Source organism: Polypterus senegalus, chromosome 14 (genome assembly GCF_016835505.1).
Source record: "Polypterus senegalus isolate Bchr_013 chromosome 14, ASM1683550v1, whole genome shotgun sequence".
In the NCBI taxonomy this organism is placed as follows: Eukaryota; Metazoa; Chordata; class Cladistia; order Polypteriformes; family Polypteridae; genus Polypterus; species Polypterus senegalus.
In genome coordinates, this window is record NC_053167.1 from 110,420,968 (window position 1) to 110,440,967 (window position 20,000).

General features: G+C 37.0%; 1 protein-coding gene across 2 annotated transcripts in view; it reads left to right on the top strand.

Moving 5' to 3' along the window:
* LOC120514581 (protein FAM102B-like) overlaps positions 1-20,000 on the top strand; it is a 67,917-nt gene that overhangs the window by 30,195 nt on the left and 17,722 nt on the right. Inside the window, exons 2-7 of one of the 2 annotated variants that reach the window (XM_039735037.1) lie at positions 1,018-1,138; positions 2,372-2,401; positions 8,500-8,616; positions 8,793-8,839; positions 18,273-18,376; positions 18,518-18,613. In XM_039735037.1, the coding sequence (XP_039590971.1) occupies positions 1,018-1,138; positions 2,372-2,401; positions 8,500-8,616; positions 8,793-8,839; positions 18,273-18,376; positions 18,518-18,613 (515 nt within the window). Of the gene's footprint in view, positions 1-995; positions 1,139-2,371; positions 2,402-8,499; positions 8,617-8,792; positions 8,840-18,272; positions 18,377-18,517; positions 18,614-20,000 lie in introns of both variants that reach the window. The other variant, XM_039735038.1, reaches the window with a different exon arrangement.

The window sequence follows — 20,000 nt, forward strand, 5'->3', positions numbered from 1 at the left end:
CGTAAACAGAATGAGAACATGGATCCATCATGCCTTGTTACCACTGTGCAGGCTGGTGGTGGTGGTGTAATGGTGTGGGGATGTTTTTTTGGCACACTTTAGGCCCCTTAGTGTTAATTGGTCATCGCTTAAATGCCACGGGCTACCTGAGCATTGTTTCTGACCATGTCCATCCCTTCATGACCACCATGTACCCATCCTCTGATGGCTACTTCCAGCAGGATAATGCACCATGTCACAAAGCTCGAATCATTTCAGATTGGTTTCTTGAACATGACAATGAGTTCACTGTACTAAAATGGCCCCCACGGTCACCAGATCTCAACCCAATAGAGCATCTTTGGGATGTGGTGGAACGGGAGCTTGTGCCCTGGATGTGCATCCCACAAATCTCCATCAACTGCAAGATGCTATCCTATCAATATGGGCTAACATTTCTAAAGAATGCTTTCAGCACCTTGTTGAATCAATGCCACGTGAGAATTAAGGCAGTTCTGAAGGCGAAAGTGGGTCAAACACCATATTAGTTTGGTGTTCCTAATAAACCTTTAGGTGAGTGTATATATATATATATATATGTGTGTGTGTGTGTGTGTGTGTGTGTGTGTGTGTGTGTGTGTATATATATATATATATATATATATATATATATATATATATATATATATAGTTTCTGTATTAGGTAGCAAATTTATTTCTAATATTTATATTAAACTGCAAGTAAAAACTGAAGATCTTTTGCCAAGGTTGAGCTTAAAAAAAAAAACACTTTTGTTGTTTCATACTAGCTTCTCTGAAGACCGGTATATTATGCTAGTGTTTAAACATAACATGTACTGCCTCTTGTCCTTTTGTGTATTTAATTTGTGGGGTGGGGGTGTTATTAGTGATTGATGAAAGTGAGGTAAAGATTTACTTTGTTAAAACATAATTTTTCTAAATTTGCATTAACACCACCATCTTCAGCAAATATCACTTGATTAATTTAATTACAGGTCTTGCTATTTTTCTATTTAGGGAGGTTGTCCTTGCGAACTGTGTGCACTGGAAAAAGAAGTTCTCATTTTTGTGCAAAATGAGTGCTAGTGCCAGCACTGGTGTCCTTGACCCATGCGTCTGCCGGGTATCTGTAAGAAAGGTATGGCTTTTGTGCTACTTTTGTGTTTTGCTTTCTGTCACAAATTGAACATGCATTCTTTGATAAAAGTAGGAGTATTTTTTATTTTTATTTGAAAATATATGACCTAGATTTCTACACTGTAATTTTTATCCAAGAATATTTGTTGTGTGTCAGGTTTTTGTCACTACTGGAATGTGCATATTATTTCAGCTTATGGTGACTACTGGGTGTTATTAAAGAGGCACATTTCTGTCTGTAAAGAAGCACAGGAGCTAAAGGTCTCTGGTTGTATCTATAGTGCCATTTTAAACAGACTTTTTTTTTTTTTCTTTTACTAGCTACGTTACCTGTTAAATATATAATCCTCATGAGTCCTTTATAGTCCTCGTGTCTGAATATCTCATTCCTGGCATTCCTTCTTTCAAGCATGTTCCCATAAAGGCTGATTTTGAAAGTCTGTCATTTTGAGGCACACCTAGCTTACCTCCTGTCCTCTTTTATACTTTTCATATTTTGAAGGTGACTCTCAACACCTTTACTCTTTCTTGGATGTTTCACACTCGCTTTTCCTCTTTTGATAGCATCACCAAAGCCAAATTTATCAGTCAGGTTATTTGGAGGGACAAGTCACACACAGACACTTTATCAAAAAAAATTGGATTCATGAATCAGAATTGGTGTCAATAATTGTATGTGGATCCAAGATTAATTCCACTTTCCAGAATTTGACCTTTATATGAATGCTCGGATCATACTGTATTTTTGAATCTGAACTGTTCTCTCTTGCGCTCTCTCTCTTTTTGTAGGTAAAGCTAGTTGTATATTTCCTTAATAAAGCAATTTTTAAAGACTTACCTTTATATCTGCAGTCCCTGCCAAAAATGTGTAGTTTTAAGAAAACTGCATTTTCTTGCTTCTATGTTATCATTTGTTTTAGTAAATAATGGTATTTAGTGATTAGTGTACACAGTAAGTGGTCATTTCAAATCAATGATTATGTAAATAAATAATGAGACTGAATATCTATCGAAGGAAATGCACAGTACAATATTTTGAACAAAAGATTGGAATTTAAAAATGAAAATTAAAATTGTATTTTTAATCCTACAGCTTTAGTGTGCAGCTTAAAAGTCATTTGATAGCTTTCTTTTATTGGTATGTTTTTTTGGTAGTATTTTTTCACAAATAGAAAACCAATCAAGATAATATATTCACTTAACCCAGAAAAATCATTTTCTTTTCTTTTCACAGGAATTAAAGGGAGGAAAAGCCTATGCAAAAGTAGGTATTTTTGTAGATTTGTTTTAAGTAAATTTCTTAATGATATTGGTTAGTAGTAGTTGGTAGTTTTTAGATCACTTAGTATTAATAAACAGTAGAAACTGTGGTGCACAAATAGATTTAATTGGTTTTACTAATGGTTTGAATATTTATAAATGGATAGTTGGAATAGTAGAAGTAATAGATCCTAACTGGATTGAATCTGCAGCAACTACTTTTGAAGGAATTTGTAAAAGAGGAAAAAAGGACTAATTTTTCAAACACATTAAACATCTTGACAATAAGAGGTTCCAAAGATCTATTTCTGAATTCATGTAATACTTTGCATTTTGACCATGTTTGTGATATGTGTCACTAATACACAGGTATGGAATCTGAAATGATATTATAGAAATATATCTATTCATAATCAAAAGCAATTGAACAAGAGACTTCAAAATGATGCATTCTACTGAATGTCACAAATGAGTCTGAAATAGCTTTCTTAATAATCAAGATATACAACATATCCTGGTTTTGTAAGATAGTCATGAATTAAAAGGAAAATAAATCGTTTTCTGAAACACAAGCTCAAACATTCCTATGTCTTTCTTTAAAAAATAAATCCCCTAAATCCTACAGACCAATCTCTCAATGTTTAATTTAAGGTACCACTATAGACCTTTTGCAAATAATGAGAAAGTTATTCTTGCATTGTTTTATTTTAATATAAATTTCATTTTTATTTGACACATTATCTGAAGTGTCTGCTCTATTTGGACATTAGCTTGAGAAGTTTATAAAGAAGTGCCTATTTGCCACCATATGTAAGTTTGAGATTGGATCTGATACATCAGCATGGATTTAATTATTATATTTTCTTCAATTCACATGACCAATGTAGACTGTGATTACTTCCCTGAGATATGACGCTCAGTAAGGGTTTTTTTGCCATTGTAATTAAGCCACTTTAATTTTTATATTCATTGCCTTTCTGGCAGATTGCTCATACAAAGTATGCCTTTATGCTGATATGTTGCTTTATGTAATATAACCAACCCAGATGCCATGCTTCCAAGCATTTTAAAAACATTTTGGATGAATTCTACAAATATCTGGATTAAGAATAAAAAATGTGTAGAACAATTATCAAATGTTCCACATCACTGTCGTAGATTAGCTTACATGCTTAGTATTTTTAATTACACAACATTTTAAAGACTAAATGAGTTAAACTGTATATTTCAAGTTGGTCTTGTACTGTATCTGTCAATAATATTAGTTGAGATAGCCCATCATTTAAATGAATATCCTACCTTGCTGTTGCTCTTTTTCCAATAAGTACTCTATATAAATAAGTCTATATAATTTAGAAATGGCTGTAACTTTTTTTTTTTATTTTGAATAAGAAAAAACCCTCAGAACTCAAATAAACCTAAAGATCTAGGAGTTCTGGCTTTCGTAAAGTTTAGTTTTACAATTTGGCAACCAGCATTTATGCTTCAAAAATTTGGATATAATTGTATCGCATCAAACCTATTTCTGCATGGATAACCATCTAAAGATGATTCGGCATTACTTCCTTATTACGTGCTTTTACCTTTTGTATAAGTTCCTACGGATTTGTGGCTCTGAGGCTAAGGATCTGCGCTGGTATCTGGTTGCCGGTTCGAATCCCTGTCACTGCCAAAAGAGATCCTACTCTGCTGGGCCCTTGAGCAAGACCCTTAACCTTCAATTGCTCCAGGGGCGCTGTACAATGGCTGACCCTGTGCTCTAAAAACTAACAAATTCCTAATACAAGAAATTGTATGTATAAGGCGAAATAAAGAACAAAAAAAAATTGCTGTGAAGAACAAACAATACAGAAGTTTAGTACTCACTGAGAATCTGGCTTCAGTGTAAGACAATATTTCAAGGAGAATGCTGCTATCAGTTTAACTTTTAAGTTAACCATGAATTTGCATACTCTTATGTATTCAGACCTTTATACTGTAGAATTGTATCTTTAGAAAAATGTATTTAAACTTTTGAATAAGCCTGTTTATAACTATAACCACTACTAATACTTAATTTCTTTGATTACATACAAATCTCAAGTTTCACTAAAGGCAGTATAACTTCTCTTTAGTTGAATATGGAAGGCTAAAAAGTGTTTTAGTACAAAGTACTAATACTAATAAAACAAGTACTGTATATTAAAACTGTACCAGTGTATTTTTTTTATAGTAATGTATCCCTAAATAATCTGAGACTGGGCAAAGAACAGGACCTTAATTAGATTCTGTACAACAAACTAAAGCTAAATGCAACAGATTTATGTCATTTACGTCTCTAAAGACAGTTCAGAATTTACAAAAAATTAGACACTACTTGCGAAAGATGCCTTCAGCCTTCCTCCTCCGACCAAATGTTCAGGTTATGCCCTCTGCTTGATTAACTTCTACTTGCTTGTTGAGCTGCTTGATTTTTATTTTAATTAAAACACTATCATAAATACCCTTCACAAGGCTACCCCTATCTCCATGCCATTGCAAAATTATAAAAGGGTTCTGTATTACTTAATATTTAGAGACAATGAATGCACTACACTAAGAGAATGCAAATATTTCAGCATTTGATATTTCTATTGCTGAATAACATTGCTGGTTCTTAACCTGTATAAACCTTCTGAGAGTCTTATTTTTCCCCATTTCTACATATTATTTTCTTAGACATTTTTTGCTTGTAGGAAGGGGATTTGAATGTGACTAAGGATGTACATGTTCATTTGATTTGATGTGTAAGTGGTAGGCCTTGTGGTGGTCTGTTTCTGAATTCAGGGTTGGCTTTCTGTCTTCTACCCAGTGCTCATGAAATAGTGTCCACCTTAATGTGATCTTGAACCAGATTACGGTTGTTTCAAAACTATGTAAAGAAATAGTGAGTAGTTTAACGTACCGTATTTGTATTATATTGAACATTTTGTCATTTTTGTACTCGATCCACCTGATGTTTTGACATATCAAATTTTATCATTATTTAACATAGATGGCACTAAAATGCCCAAATGGCATATTGTGGTTAAATGTGGTTGTAGTTGAACAATGTAACTTTTTCTATTGAGTTCTAAGTTGCTGCTCATGTTCAAAAGAAAGTGCCATTGGTATTGTCTAGGATTTATTTTTTTTTCTTTTTTATTCGAACGCAAATTGACTTCCTGAAAGCATTATCTAGACTCTTGCTACTAGATTTTAGCTGTCAAGCAGCTTTTGCATCAAGCTAAATAATATTTTAGAATGAATTAATATGCTGTATGTGGCAGCTTGACTGAATTTTAATGTTTGACCTTGTTAGACTGGAAATGTTAAAAATTACATCCCTTGTTGTTGCTTAAAAAATCTTAATTTGACAAGTTTATATCAATGCTTTGTATCTTGCTATGCATTTTAAGGCTGATGTTATTTGCAGAAAGCAGTCTTGCACTAAAAGCTGAGCCTTTCACTCTTCTACAGTCACACTGGGCCAATCTAAAATCTCCAATTAACCCCACATGTCTGGGATATGAGCATAATATAAAATTACAGCATGGGGAAGTATTAAATATTTTAAAGAGTACTACCCAACATTTCCATCCAGTATGTAACAAAACAAATACTAAATAATATTGATGTATTTCATTATGTTCTATATTGTGAACATTAAGCTAATTTTGTAACTAAAACATAACTATATTAAGTGAGTTTAAAAAGGTACATTTTGAAGGGGGAGTAGTTTTGTGACATTGTGTTTAGCAGTGCTGCCTCACAGTTTAAAACCTGACCCAGACACTGTATGTGCACATCCTCCTTTTGCCAGTGTATATTTTTCTTTTTGTACTTCTGCCATGGAGGTTAGGTTAATTAGTGACTTTAAATTGGCATAGTCTGAGTGAGTGCATTGTGTCCAGTATTGGTCTCTGCCTTTGACATTGTTTGTTTGCAGTCTCCACCACAACCCTGACTTGTATTAAGAGGGTTTAAAGATAGATGTATTTTTACAGCTCAACAACATTTATTTATATAGTACATTTTCATGCAAGTGATGTAGCTCAAAGTGCTTTACATAATGAAGAAAGAGAAAAAAGACAAATAAGAAAATAGAATTGGGGAACACTAATTAACACTAACACTAACTAATTAATAAAAGCAAGGTCCGATGGCCAGGGAGAACAGAAAACAAAAAAAAAAAACTCCAGATGGATGGAGAAAAAACAAATAATCTGCAGGGGTTTCAAGGCCACGAGACCACCCAGCCCCCTCTAGGCATTCTACCTAACATAAATGACCTCACAATTAGTACTCATTGTATTCAGGGTTCACATGGAAGAACTTGGTGATGTTTATCATGTGGACTTCTGGCCTTTAATCCATCAATGTAGGGACATCACGGTGCTTTCATCAGGTGGTGGTGGCGCAGATCACTACCACAGAAAACTGGAAAAAGAACAGAAGAGAAAGTAGGGGTTAGTATGGATTACAGAGCCATCAGGACTGATAATGATGATTAAATGCATCTACAGTGTATCAGGATGAAAATAAAATTAAACTATGAGAAAGCCTTATTAAAATAATGAGTTTTTAGCAGTGTTTTAAACTGCTCCACCGTATTAGCCTGGTGAATTCCTATTGGCAAGCTATTCCAGATATTAGGTGCATAACAGCAGAAGGCAGCCTCAACTTTTAAGTTTAGCTCTCGGAATAATAAGCAGACACTCATTTGAAGATCTAAGGTTATAATTTGGAGTGTAAACCATAAGCAGTATTTTAAAGTCAATTCTAAATGACCTAGGTAACCAGTGTAGTGACACCATAACTGGAGAGTTGTGCTCGGATTTTCTTTTCCTAATTAAAATTCTAGCAGTTGCATTCTGCACCCAATTACTAAGGCGATTTCTAAGAATATTTCAGTGGTATCAAATGCAGCATTCGGATCTAAGAGGATGAGAATAGATAAACGGCATCTGTCTGCATTTACCCACAAGTCATTTACTACTTTGAGTGCAGTTTTTGTACTGTGATTTGTTCTAAAACCAGAATGAAACTTTATCAAGTATAGCATGTTTATTGAGGTGGTCATTTAGCTGCATAATGACTGCCTTCTCTAGAATTTTACTTAAGAAAGGCAGATTAGAAATACTGTAGGTCTAAAATTTTCAAAAGCAGAGGAGTCTTAAGACAGTCTGGGAAGACCCCCATATCTAATGACAAGTTTACTACAGTATGTCAAGAATACTATCAATTAGCACGCCAGATACTTCTTTGAAAACACTTCTTGGTGTTGGGTCAAGGATGCAGATGGATGGTTTCAGTTGAGAAATTATTTTATATAAATCAGGTAAATCCTATCCTGGTGAAAGAATTTGTTTATAATGGAGTACTGGGGTTTAAGAGGATCAGTATTGGGGAGATATACTATTTTGTTTCTAATATCATTCATTTTTTGATTTAAAAAATACAGCAAAAGCCTCAAGTTTCACTGGAAGTTTTTTGGAGGCATTCTATTGAGTGACCTGGGTTTAGCAGACAATGAATTGTAGAGAATAAGACTCTGTGATTACTAGCATTGTTGTTTATAGCTCTAGAGAAATAACACCGCCTGTCAAGACGGACTATGTTGTTGTATTCTGTTGTTTTAACCTTCACTATCTCATAGTGGATAATCAGTTTAGTTTTTTTCCCCATTTAAGCTCAGCTCTCCGGCATGTTCTCTTTAGATCATTTACAATTAGAGAGAATTTCCATTTATCACACAGGCAGATAAAGTATTTGATTATATGTGTTTGCAACACAGCATAAGAGAATTTAACTATAAAATATAGCCACACATTTATACATTTTAAATCCAGCACTCATTTATATAAAGAAAATGTAAAGATGCCAGTAAGGGGTGTGAGGAAACCAGAGAAAATCCATAGGTAAACAGTGTTCTGGCTAGAGTCTGAACCTAGGTCCCTGGAGGTGAAATGAATCTTCTCTAAATACCGTTGCACTCTATTTTAAAAGTAATATATATTAGTTTAAGTATACATTTTTGTTTTAAAGTGAAATTTATACTGTAAATATTGCTAAAAATTAGAATTTGTTTAACTTTTATAACAGCTGGGCTTTGCTGACCTCAATCTATCTGAATGTGCTGGGTCTGGAAGTACAACACGAAGATGTTTATTAGAAGGCTATGATACCAAAAATACTAGACAAGATAATTCCATTCTGAAGGTAAATAATTTTATGTAGTTTACTTTTGCTTTTATATAATACTATAAATATTTATAGAATTCACATAAATTGCAAACTTCTGTCTGTACAATTTTGAGGTAAATACAATTTAAAACTATTCTTGATGTTGAACATTAAATTACTTTCATATGAATTCTTCCTTTCATCTTGACTAGGTGGTGATCAGTATGCAGCTGATGTCAGGAGATCCCTGCTTCAAGACGTAAGATTTTTAGTTTCAGGTTTCGGACTTTTTTTACTTTTATTGATCAATCATTTTATTTAGAATATTTTTGTAAAAAAAAGTACATTGTGTAAACTGTTTACAAATCCCAACTATGAAAAGTACAAAAAACTTAAAGAATGTCTGTATCGATTTCCTAAAGTTGCTTATTCCATCTTGGAGTAACAAGAGCCAGTGGCATATTCCAAATTAATAGAGCTCAAGACGTAAACCAGCAAGTGAATCCATTGCAGGACCCACCCATATGCACTCATGCCAGGCTAGTGTAGAGTTCAGTTAATTTTGCATGCAGATCTTTGGAATATGGGAAGAAACCAGAGTACTATATACAGTAATCCCTCCTCGATCGTGGGGGTTGCGTTCCATAACCCCCCACGATAGGTGAAAATCCGCAAAGTAGAAACCATACACTTGTATGGTTGTTTTTATATATTTTAAGCCCTTTTTAACTCTCCCACACTGTTTATAAATATTCTTCACAGTTATACAGTGAACCCTCGTTTATCGTGGTTAATCCGTTCCAGACTCGACCGCGATAAATTAATTTCCATGAAGTAGGATTCTTTATTTATAAATCTAATATTTTCGCAGTTAGAGCACATAAAACCTGTTTACGACCTTCTAAATACGTTTTTTAATATTATTAGAGCCCTCTAGACATGAAATAACACCCTTTAGTCAAAAGTTTAAACTGTGCTCCATGACAAGACCGAGATGACAGTTCTTACTCACAATTAAAAGAATGCAAACATATCTTCCTCTTCAAAGGAGCACGCATCAGGAGCAGAGAATGTCAGAGAAAGAGTGAGAGAAAAGCAAACAATCAAAAAATCAATACGTGCTGTTGGGCTTTTAAGTATCCGAAGCACTGCGATAAAGCGGCCGCAAAGAACGGAGCAATGTGAAGGTAGTCTTTCAGCAATGTTTAGAGGAGCGTCCATATCCTCTAGGCAAACAGCCCCTCTGTTCACACCCCCTCCGTCAGGCGCAGAGAATGTCAGAGAGAGTGAGAGAGACAGAGAAAAGCAAACGATCAAGCATCGCATGGGAAGCATATCGTATATCATTGAGGAGTTTTATTTAATACGTAATATGTGCTCTGATTGGGTAGCTTCTAAGCCATCCGCCAATAGTGTCCCTTGTATGAAATCAACTGGGCAAACAAACTATAACAAGAGACAAAAGTATCTATTGCATTGGCCATACCTGTCCACATGGAATTCCAGTTAAGAGTCAACCACTTTTTGAAGTGTGGCACACTTAATTATTTAAGGAAATTTGTCAAGACCGTTCAATTTTCATTGAGAGAACTTTCAAAGAAGTGTGATTTTATTTATTTAGTTTGAAATTTTAAAATCAGCCATTAAAAATCATTGGGGAATTTGCAAAATAGTCTGAAAAATCGTTGCTTGAAGTTTTATATTTTCCTCTTACACTCCTTTGACATCTGTTTGGATGCCCAATGAAAGCAAGTCTAATGCCTGGCAAAGCATGCAGACACAAACGGCTCACACAGCAGCACCCTTCTCCTGCTGCTTTAGATAAGTTAACTAATAAGAGTTTTAAAAATGCCTCTTAACTGGAATTAAATGGAAGGGGAAAAAATCACGTAAGCATTAGGCCAGGGAAAGTTAACACGTTAATTTTTATGATTTTAATGTGGCTTATTGAAATTTTTATGATTTTAATGTGGCTTATTGAAAGTGTTAAAAAATATTGTCACCTCTGTGGCCAGCAATGAGGAATACATCTTAGGCACTTTTTTTTTTTTTGACATTAAGAAACAATAATACTGTAATGATCAGGCTAGTGATGTAGTGGGCCATAGGTTGGACAATTACTAAGCACTGTGCCTTCAGAAAGTGCAGTGCATTATACAAATGAAACCTGAGAGAGAGGAAGAAGTAAAAAGGCGAAAGTAGTGCAAGAGATGGGTGTGAGTGTGGAAGGTGCTGGAACAGAAGCACTTTTGCTTGGCATTGCTGACGGAGTGCAGAGTCACATGGGGCAGCTGCAGAACAGATGTGGACAAGAAGTAGCAGCGCGGTGTGTGCAAATAGCATGGAGTGAACTAGTGTGTAGAGGACAGTGAAAGAGCCACATGCTTCCGTAACACTGAACTGGAAGACCATATAGAGGGGTTAGATGAGTCAGAGTGTGATTAAAATTAAGGTTATCACATGGCTGCATTTATGCCGGCTTCTCAAGGTAGTCCCATCCTCCTCAGAACTTTTTTGATCGCCTGAGGAATGCGTCTGTCTCGGGCCTGGACTTGGGGGCATTACACTGTTATTTCCACAGTTGAAACATACTTGTGTAAAGTATAATTATCACATTGTTGAAGATGATGAACAATTGAGGATAGTATTTGAGGAATTTTAACACAAGTTTTAATTAATACCCATTCAAGTGATGCTGATTCTTACACAACTGTATCAGTGCATGCGTCCACCCAACAAAAGCCTCACCCACACAACCTTTTTCTTTTGTTTGTCTGCATTTCTCTCAAGGAAGGTATTCAAATTCTGGTTGTGCTTGCTCAAGTAGTATTTTGTTAAAAAAAAAATGGCACAGTTTAAACTTAAACAATCACTTAAACCTGAACTTTTAATTCCTTTGCGTTGATTCTACGTTAATTTTGTGATTCAGTATGTATTTACTCCATGATTTATGTATTGATTTTATAATTGCATGCTTTAATGTTAGATGCAATTAATCCTGATTAATTACATACTTTTTTTATAGATTCCCAACCCACTAATATGATTGAACATAATTACCTGCAGATTATTATTGTAAAGAACAGACACTATGAACCTGCAGCTAAATGGTGTTTGAAGTAATTGATAGCATGGGAAAGGTGCAGCTGCCCTAACTGATAAAAAAAATATAGGATGGCTTTAAAAATAGACCATGGCATCTGGAGGACCCCTGATTATTTTATTTTATTTTTGGTCCACTGTGTCCCATTCATATTCTTGTTCTTTAAATCCGTACTTTTTTTTATCCACTTTTAACAAAATACTGTGTTTTAAGTAATACTAATAGTTAGTTTCAGGACTTGGTTCCCTTGTGTCCTGTAGGCTTTTTCTGTTGATGTTCTGCCTGTCCTTTTACGTTTCAAAGAGTTACATATTAGATTAATTGGTGAATGTCTGTTGGTCCCATGTGAGTGGAGATTTGGACAGCTGATTGTGTCTTGCAAGGGGCTAGAATTTTGTGTAGATTAGCTATGTTTCTTGCACTCAATATAGCTAGCAAAGGCTCTGGCTTCCTGTGGCCCTAGAATTGTATTAAGGATATCCAGCAAGTTGAGAAATGTTTCAGAACTTATGGGACGAGCTATAAATATATGATTTGATGTGTTCAAATCCCACCATGTCAGTCATCATGTGCAGGGTTTTCCATGTTCTCCTACTGCAGAGTTTTCCAACCTTCTTTACATCACCCAAATTTTATACATTTATATTTCTTTTGGAACACAACATATACATCAATTATAGACCACCATGAAATAAACAAAACAGACTGTTGTATTATTGTAACTTTTCAGTGAGATATTGGGCTTGATGTGATTCACAGTTCTTTTTAATATTATGTGGAATACTACAGAGATATACTCATTTCTTTTTTTTAGCCATTGATAGCCTTTTACTCTTGATAGTTTTTATACTTGTAAGTGCATAAAATCCTAAATGACAGCTTTCTTACCTGTGTAACAGAATTACAACAGCTTTTTTTGTAATATGAGGATATTCATTCTTGATTTCTATCCAAAATTAATTGAGAGGATCTTCTTTAAGTTTCAAACTGCCATCATGTATTTCAATTTTTCTTCCTCTGTGAGACTGAATGTAGAATGGCTTAATAAAAATGCAATAAATGGGTTCTTCAACCAATTGTAGTCATCAGTATATACAGTAAGTTTAGAAAATAGTATTAGATATATTAGTTTATACTAGAATATATATTTATCCCAAAACTTGAAGATACTCGGAGAGTAATGACGTAGTCTCTTTGTCTCAGCGAAATATATGGTAACACATTCACATTGGCTTGCTTGACGTTGGCAACCCACAAGGCTAACTTATCTCTCAGAGGTTTCATTTTGTCAGTTGAAGATAAGAAGACATTTTTGGCTTTTCCTCTTTCATAATAATTTATCTTGCTTAAATGTTCAAAGATATCAACTAAGTATGATGATTTTGCAATCTGAATATCATTTGCAAGTGACATGCAGTATTCTTCATTTTCAAGGGTTTAAAAAAAAATATCTTTTTTTCAGTTCAAACACTCTTAAGGTTTCTTCTCATGTAGCAAAGACACGTGTCTTTAATATGGGTGGTGCAGTGGGTAGCGCTGCTGCCTCGCAGTTAGGAAAACCGGGTTCGCTTCCCGGGTCCTCCCTGCATGGAGTTTGCAAGTTCTCCCCGTGTCAATATATACATTGTAAAAGATAACCCGCCCACAGACAGACACGACACCAAATGTTCACAACACACGGTTTATTTACAACTATTTACAATTTGGTGAGTTGGGACTACTCAGTACTTTTTCCTCTCTTCGGCTGCCTCCACTTCTCTCTCGCAAGCTCCGTCTTCCATGCCCCCCAACCCCTTCCAACATCGGTTCCCCAATTGAAGTGAGATGGTCCCTTTTATAAAGCCCCGGATGTGCTCCGGGTGCTCTGAGATGTCTTCCGGCAGCACTTTTCTGGTGTGGGGAAGTGCTGCTCTTGCACCCAGAAGCACTCCGGGCGCACATGGTTCCTGGAGCGGCAGCACTTCCTGGTGTGGCGGAAGTGCTGTCCTCCAGGGCTCGGGAACCACTCAGGCACCCCCTGGGGTTGGCCACGGACCCCCACAGGGTATCCGTGGTCCTTGATGGAAGTTGCGCCCAGAGGGGAGATTGCCCCTCTCCCGGGTCTTCCCTGCTCCAGGCATCCCCGTGGGGCAAGGTCACTGGTTGTCTGCCACAATATATATAATATAATATAATAATATTGGCTTAAGCCTATGCAATTAAAGTGACACTGGACAGTTCAGCTGTTTCAGAATGGTCACTGGTGCAGGCACATGTACTCCCTACCTTCTGTATATTAAAAAGTATATATATTGTAAACATATATATTGCTCTGGTTTTATTTAATATTTTAATGTAAATTCAGTGATCATGAAATGAAAATTGTTTAATGTGCTTATGCAGTCAGTTTTGCAAAGGTAATAGTATTTAAAGTTGCACATTCAGGTGAAATATTTTATACTTAGGCTTGTAATTATGCAAATTACATATCCACCCACATCCACTGTGTAGGGAATCCTCTGCAAAGATAAAAAGGGCTGTATCGCCTGCAGAGAAGAGCAAAATAGGCTTTGCACCCACTCAAAGGAAAATCATAGCCTAATATAGCCACACACCCCCACAGAGCTTACGCACAGGATGTGAATCACTTTTTACATTCTTTTAAAGCATTATTTTTAGACTTTTAAACTGGAAAAGCTCAGAATCAAATTTAACACACACAAATTAGAAATGATCTAATTGATACAAGTATAATCAACAAGGTGGTCCAGATCTAATTTTGCAACTCGCAATGCAGGACAGGAAAACGATACAATTTCGGGTGATTGGCTCTACCAGTCGGGTCAAACATTTAATTGATTTGGGAGATCGTGTCCCTATGCACTGCAGGTGGTCCAAATTCCTCCAACATCCTGCATTGCACATTGTTTATGTATGTATGTGTATATATATATATATATATATATGCATACATACAGCGCATCACTTTTTCCACATTTTATGTTACAGCCTCATTCCAAAATGGATTAAATTCATTTTTTCCTCAGAATTCTACACACAATACTCCATAATGACAACGTGAAAAAGTTTACTTGAGATTTTTGCAAATTTATTAAAAATTAAAAAACTGAGAAATCCCATGTACATAAGTATTCACAGCCTTTGCTCAATACTTTGTCGATGCACCTTTGGCAGCAATTACACCCTCAAGTCTTTTTGAATAAGATGCCACAAGCTTGGCACACCTATCCTTGGTCATTTTCACCCATTCCTCTTTGCAGCACCTCTCAAGCTCCATCAGGTTGGATGGGAAGCGTCGGTGCACAGCCATTTAAGATCTCTCCAGGGATGTTCAATCGGATTCAAGTCTGGGCTCTGGCTGGGCTACTCAAGGACATTCACAGAGTTGTCCTGAAGCCACTCCTTTGCTATCTTGGCTGTGTGCTTAGGGTGCGTTGTCCTGCTGAATGATGAACCGTCGCCCCAGTCTGAGGTCAAGAGCCTCTGGAGCAGGTTTTCATCCAGGATGTCTCTGTACATTGCTGCAGTCATCTTTCCCTTTATCCTGACTAGTCTCCCAGTTCCTGGCGCTGAAAAACATCCCCACAGCATGATGCTGCCACCACCATGCTTCACTGTAGGGATGGTATTGGACTGGTGATGAGCAGTGCCTGGTTTCCTCCAAACGTGATGCCTGGCATTCACACCAAAGAGTTCAATCTTTGCCTCATCAGACCAGTGAATTTTGTTTCTCTTGGTCTGAGAGTCCTTCAGGTGCCTTTTGGCAAACTCCAGGTGGGCTGCTATGTGCCTTTTACTAAAGAGTGGCTTCATTTTACATACACTCCATACACACACACACACACACACACACACACACATATATATATATTGTGGACTTGAACCCGGACATAGATAGACGGACATCGCTCTTGCATCCAACACACGTTTATTTACAATATATTTACAATCGGTGTACTTCCCAGTGCCACAAGCACCGTTCCCCCAGTGTCCAGGGCACGCAGTCAAATTGCCTTTCTGGCCACTTCCAATCCTCTCTCCAGCTCCGTCTCTCTTCCACCCGACTTCGCTCCGAGGGATGGCCATTCTGCAGTCCGGCGGTCCCTGGGGTAAACTGCTCGCTGGTTGTGCACTGCGCTCCAGCGCGCGTGTGTGGGTCGCTGCTGCGTCGGCCGTCCACAGAAATATTTGTTTTTATCGCAGGTCCCCACCTCGACCCAGGTGGAGCATCCTGCCGGCTACGCCACTGTGGACTTGAACCCGGACACAGACAGACATCTTAAGTTCACCACACACCCTTTATTTACAATTTACAGTGCACTCCCCAGTGCCTCTTGCACCGTTCCCCCAATGTCCAGGGCACGCAGTCAAATTGCCTTTCTGGCCGCCTCCAATCCTCTCTCCAGCTCTGTCTCTCTTCCACCCGACTTCCGCTCTCGATTGGAGGGCGGCCCCTTAAATAGGAACCGGATGGGCTCCAGCTTCCGGCATTCCTCCGAAGACACGCCCCAGTGTGGCGGAAATGCCGGCTGCGCACCCGGAAGCCCTCCGGGTGTCCCTGTCTTCCCCAGCACTTCCTGGTGTGGCGGAAGTGCTGGGCTCAGACTCTACAGGCACTGGCGTGGCCACGGGTCCCTTGGGCTTTCAAGCCCTTTACCCGTGGCCCCCAACATAACCAGGGCGGTCACCCCCTCACGGTCTGGAGGAAGTACAAGCCTCCTCCGCGGTCCTGGAGGAGGTACAAGCAGGCCGGATGCCATATATATATATATAGTGTGTGTATTAAATAGAGTTGGCCCAACTGGATGATAGCGTATGCATACAAGACCGCAAGACAAGCACATTAGTGAGTTTTTTTTTTAAAGTGTTTTTTTTTTTTTCTCAAACAGTTAAAAAAAATATTACACACTATTTTCACCTGTATCAAGAAAAGGTTCAGTCCATCAGTTTTCAGATTGCTTCTTCTTGTAATGTAAGGTAAAGGAGGTTCGGTCAGTATTCTCCTGACCAGTAGAGAGAGAGAAAATGAGAGAATCTCTTCAGTTTGTCAATGCCCTATTGTTTCCTACCAGAAGATCATGTCTAGTACAGATTCATATCCATATATATATGGTAGTGTGTGTATTAAATAGAGTTGGCTTCGGTTGGCGGCGTCAACTGGAAATAGCGTTGCATAACAAGACCGCAAGACACACATTAGTGAGTTTTCTATTTTTAAAGTGTTTTTTTTTTTTCTCCAGTTAAAAAAAAATACACTCTATTTTCGCCTGTCATCACTATAAGAAAAGGTTCAGTCCATCAGTTTTCAGATTGCTTCTTCTTGTAATGTAACGGTGCTAATTAGTTGAGCAGTATTCACTGACCAGTAGAGAGAGAGAAAATGAGAGAATCTCTTCAGTTTGTCTCGGTTTAATGACCTATTGTTTTCTACCAGAAGATCATGTCTAGTACAGATTCAGTGGAAGCTATCCAAGGCACATCGTTTTTGGCATCTGTGAATATGGTAGAGCTTAAAGCTGTATTAGCGGATGCTTTGTGATTGCCTGTCTCTTCTTCATATCTAAGATCAGTTATTGCCAATTTTTTTAGCATATTAGTTAGAGTAAACTCAACAAGCCTAAGCCAAAGAAATTTTTTTTTTCCTTTTTGTACTTGCACCTGTAGTTTTGTCATTTTTATTACTCCGAGGAAAAAAACATGTAAAACTACTAACACTACACCAATCCACTTGCTAATATCCAAGTTTCATTCATCATCCAACCTACTATATACTAACTACAGGGTCACGGGGGTCTGATGGAGCTAGTCCCTGCCCACATAGGACGCAAGGCAGGAAACAAACCCCAGGCAGGGCGCCAGCCCACCACAGGGCACACACAAATTTCATAATGACATCATTACGTTGTACATTCTCAAGATGAGGATCAATATTTAAACATTTTTGGCTTGAGTAATGGATGTATTTGGTAAATTTTAAGGCTTTTTAAAGCCCCATTATAAACTGCAAGAACAGACCAGGTATTTTTAAAATTTATAACCAATGCTTTGCATCACTTTAGAATGCAATTTCAAGTGTCAAATGAATATTTATATACCATGATTATGATGAAATAACTCTGGCTTGAAAAATACTGAACTTCCCCTTTAATTGGTATATGTGCTGTGTATGTTACACAGAAGGATCTGTTTAGAAATGGTAATGTGGAAATTGTCATTAGTAATTCTGGAGTTTATTTGAGGGGAGTTGTTGTCTCTTTTATTTATTTAGGAAGCTTCTATAAAAAGCTACATTTCTATCTTGGGACAAATAAAGTACTATCTACTTTACTTAGAATAGGAATGTGGAGAAGTGTAATGCCAGGTATTCTTCAGACAGAAGCAATGTTTCACCTGGTCTTAAATATGTTCCAAAATTCATACAATGTTAAAATTTAATTTAAAAATAAAATTCCTAAAGTTAAAGTCTACATTACTATTTCTTTTGAGTTGTTTTGTCTTGCACTGCTTTGACAGATACTGTAATACAGGTTTGTTTGAGTGGTATTTTTTTCCTTTGTTTTCTTAAAATATGTTATTTCTTTATTCATAGTCCTCCATCTACAGCAACGTACATAGGAATATCATCGGAAGCAGAATGCTTACTTGAGGATCGAAAAGGAAGAGATACTCTTAAACCTTTGAGTAGCATTGCAGGTACTTTTAATGATCCATCTCTTTCTTACACATTACAAAAAAAAAAGTATAGTTTCAAACTTGGAACAGTTGTTTGTGTATAAATTATTTGTATTGTCTATCAATATTCTTTTTTTTCCCTTTGTTTAATATAATCAACAGACCCTCCTGGGAAGTGTTCTTCTGTTCCAGATGAACTTGGAAGGTGTGGACACTCCAGAACCTCAAGCTATGCTAGTCAGCAGTCAAAAGTGTCAGGTATAACTTTTTTCTAAAAATATTTCACCAATGTAGTTATTAGGAATGTGATGATAAACTGATCAAGGTGGGAGAATTTTAAAGTTTTTAGCTATAACTTTTTGCATTTGGATTCAAATTATCATGGCTGTTAAACAGATGTTCAGATTATTAAGGCTAAAAATTTCAGGGTTGAGTCGATTTTTAAGAATTGTAAAATATGTAGTTTCCTTTTCACCATTATTGAACTTTTGATCAAATACTTGCAGTTGCATAATATTTCAGGTTTTATTCCTTGGTTTTAATAATGAGTGGTAATGTAAACTCCATACTACTCGCTCACTAATTTAATAAGTTCTACGCTCTACTGAATCCAGTTAAATAAGTTTTCCTGTACTGTGTTTCCACAGAGCATATCAGTTTTGTTTTTTCCTTATGTCTGTGCAGTGCCTTTCCCACCCCTTGTAGCCATACAATTCAATTATGATTTATTATTTTGTCCCTTAGCTGTTGTTTTTTAATTAATGTTTTTATCATTTTTAGTGTCTCTTTTTTGGTATTATTGTCGCCTCTCTTCTTGGGAAACATGAAAATAAGAATTTCATTGTACTACGCATCTATAAAGGCAAAGCCCTCACTGACTGACTGACTCACTGACTCATCACTAATTCTCCAACTTCCCGTGTAGGTAGAAGGCTGAAATTTGGCAGGCTCATTCCTTACAGCTTCCTTACAAAAGTTGGGCAGGTTTCATTTCGAAATTCTACGCATAATGGTCATAACTAGAAGCTATTTTTCTCCATTTACTGTAATGGAGTTGAGCTCGAAAGCCGTGGGGGGGTGGAGTTTCGTGTGACATCATCACGCCTCTCACGTAATTCGCAGATACGTAGAAAACCAGGAAGAGCTCCAAAAAGCGCTTAAGAAAACATGCATTATATAATTAAGAAGGCAGCGAAACAATTAGAAGCGAGCGAGTGACATATAAAACCATATTCAGCAGCTCACGTGAACTGACGCAGTGCGCAGACAAAAAGCAACAGTTCCAAAGAGTGCTGAACAAAAACCGAATTACACTGCTACGCTCAAATAGATAAACCACACGCCGTGGCGCAATAGTAGAGGCTTCACCTCTAGCGCCGACGTCCGAGGTTCGATTCCCGAGAGGGGATGCACTGAGTATGTACGCGCATTTTATTCATTTTACCTTCGCATCCCCTTGGTTTGAGACGTATGAAAAAATATGCGGTTAACGCAGAAAGACAGATCACCAATTGAAGCTTTATGAATAATGGATACTTTATTAGCGATCAATGATTGTTTTGGTAAAGCCATACTCAGTGTATTCATTAGATGAACGGTAAAAAAGTAAGAGCGAAGGGAGGGTAACCACAATAGCACGCGGGCT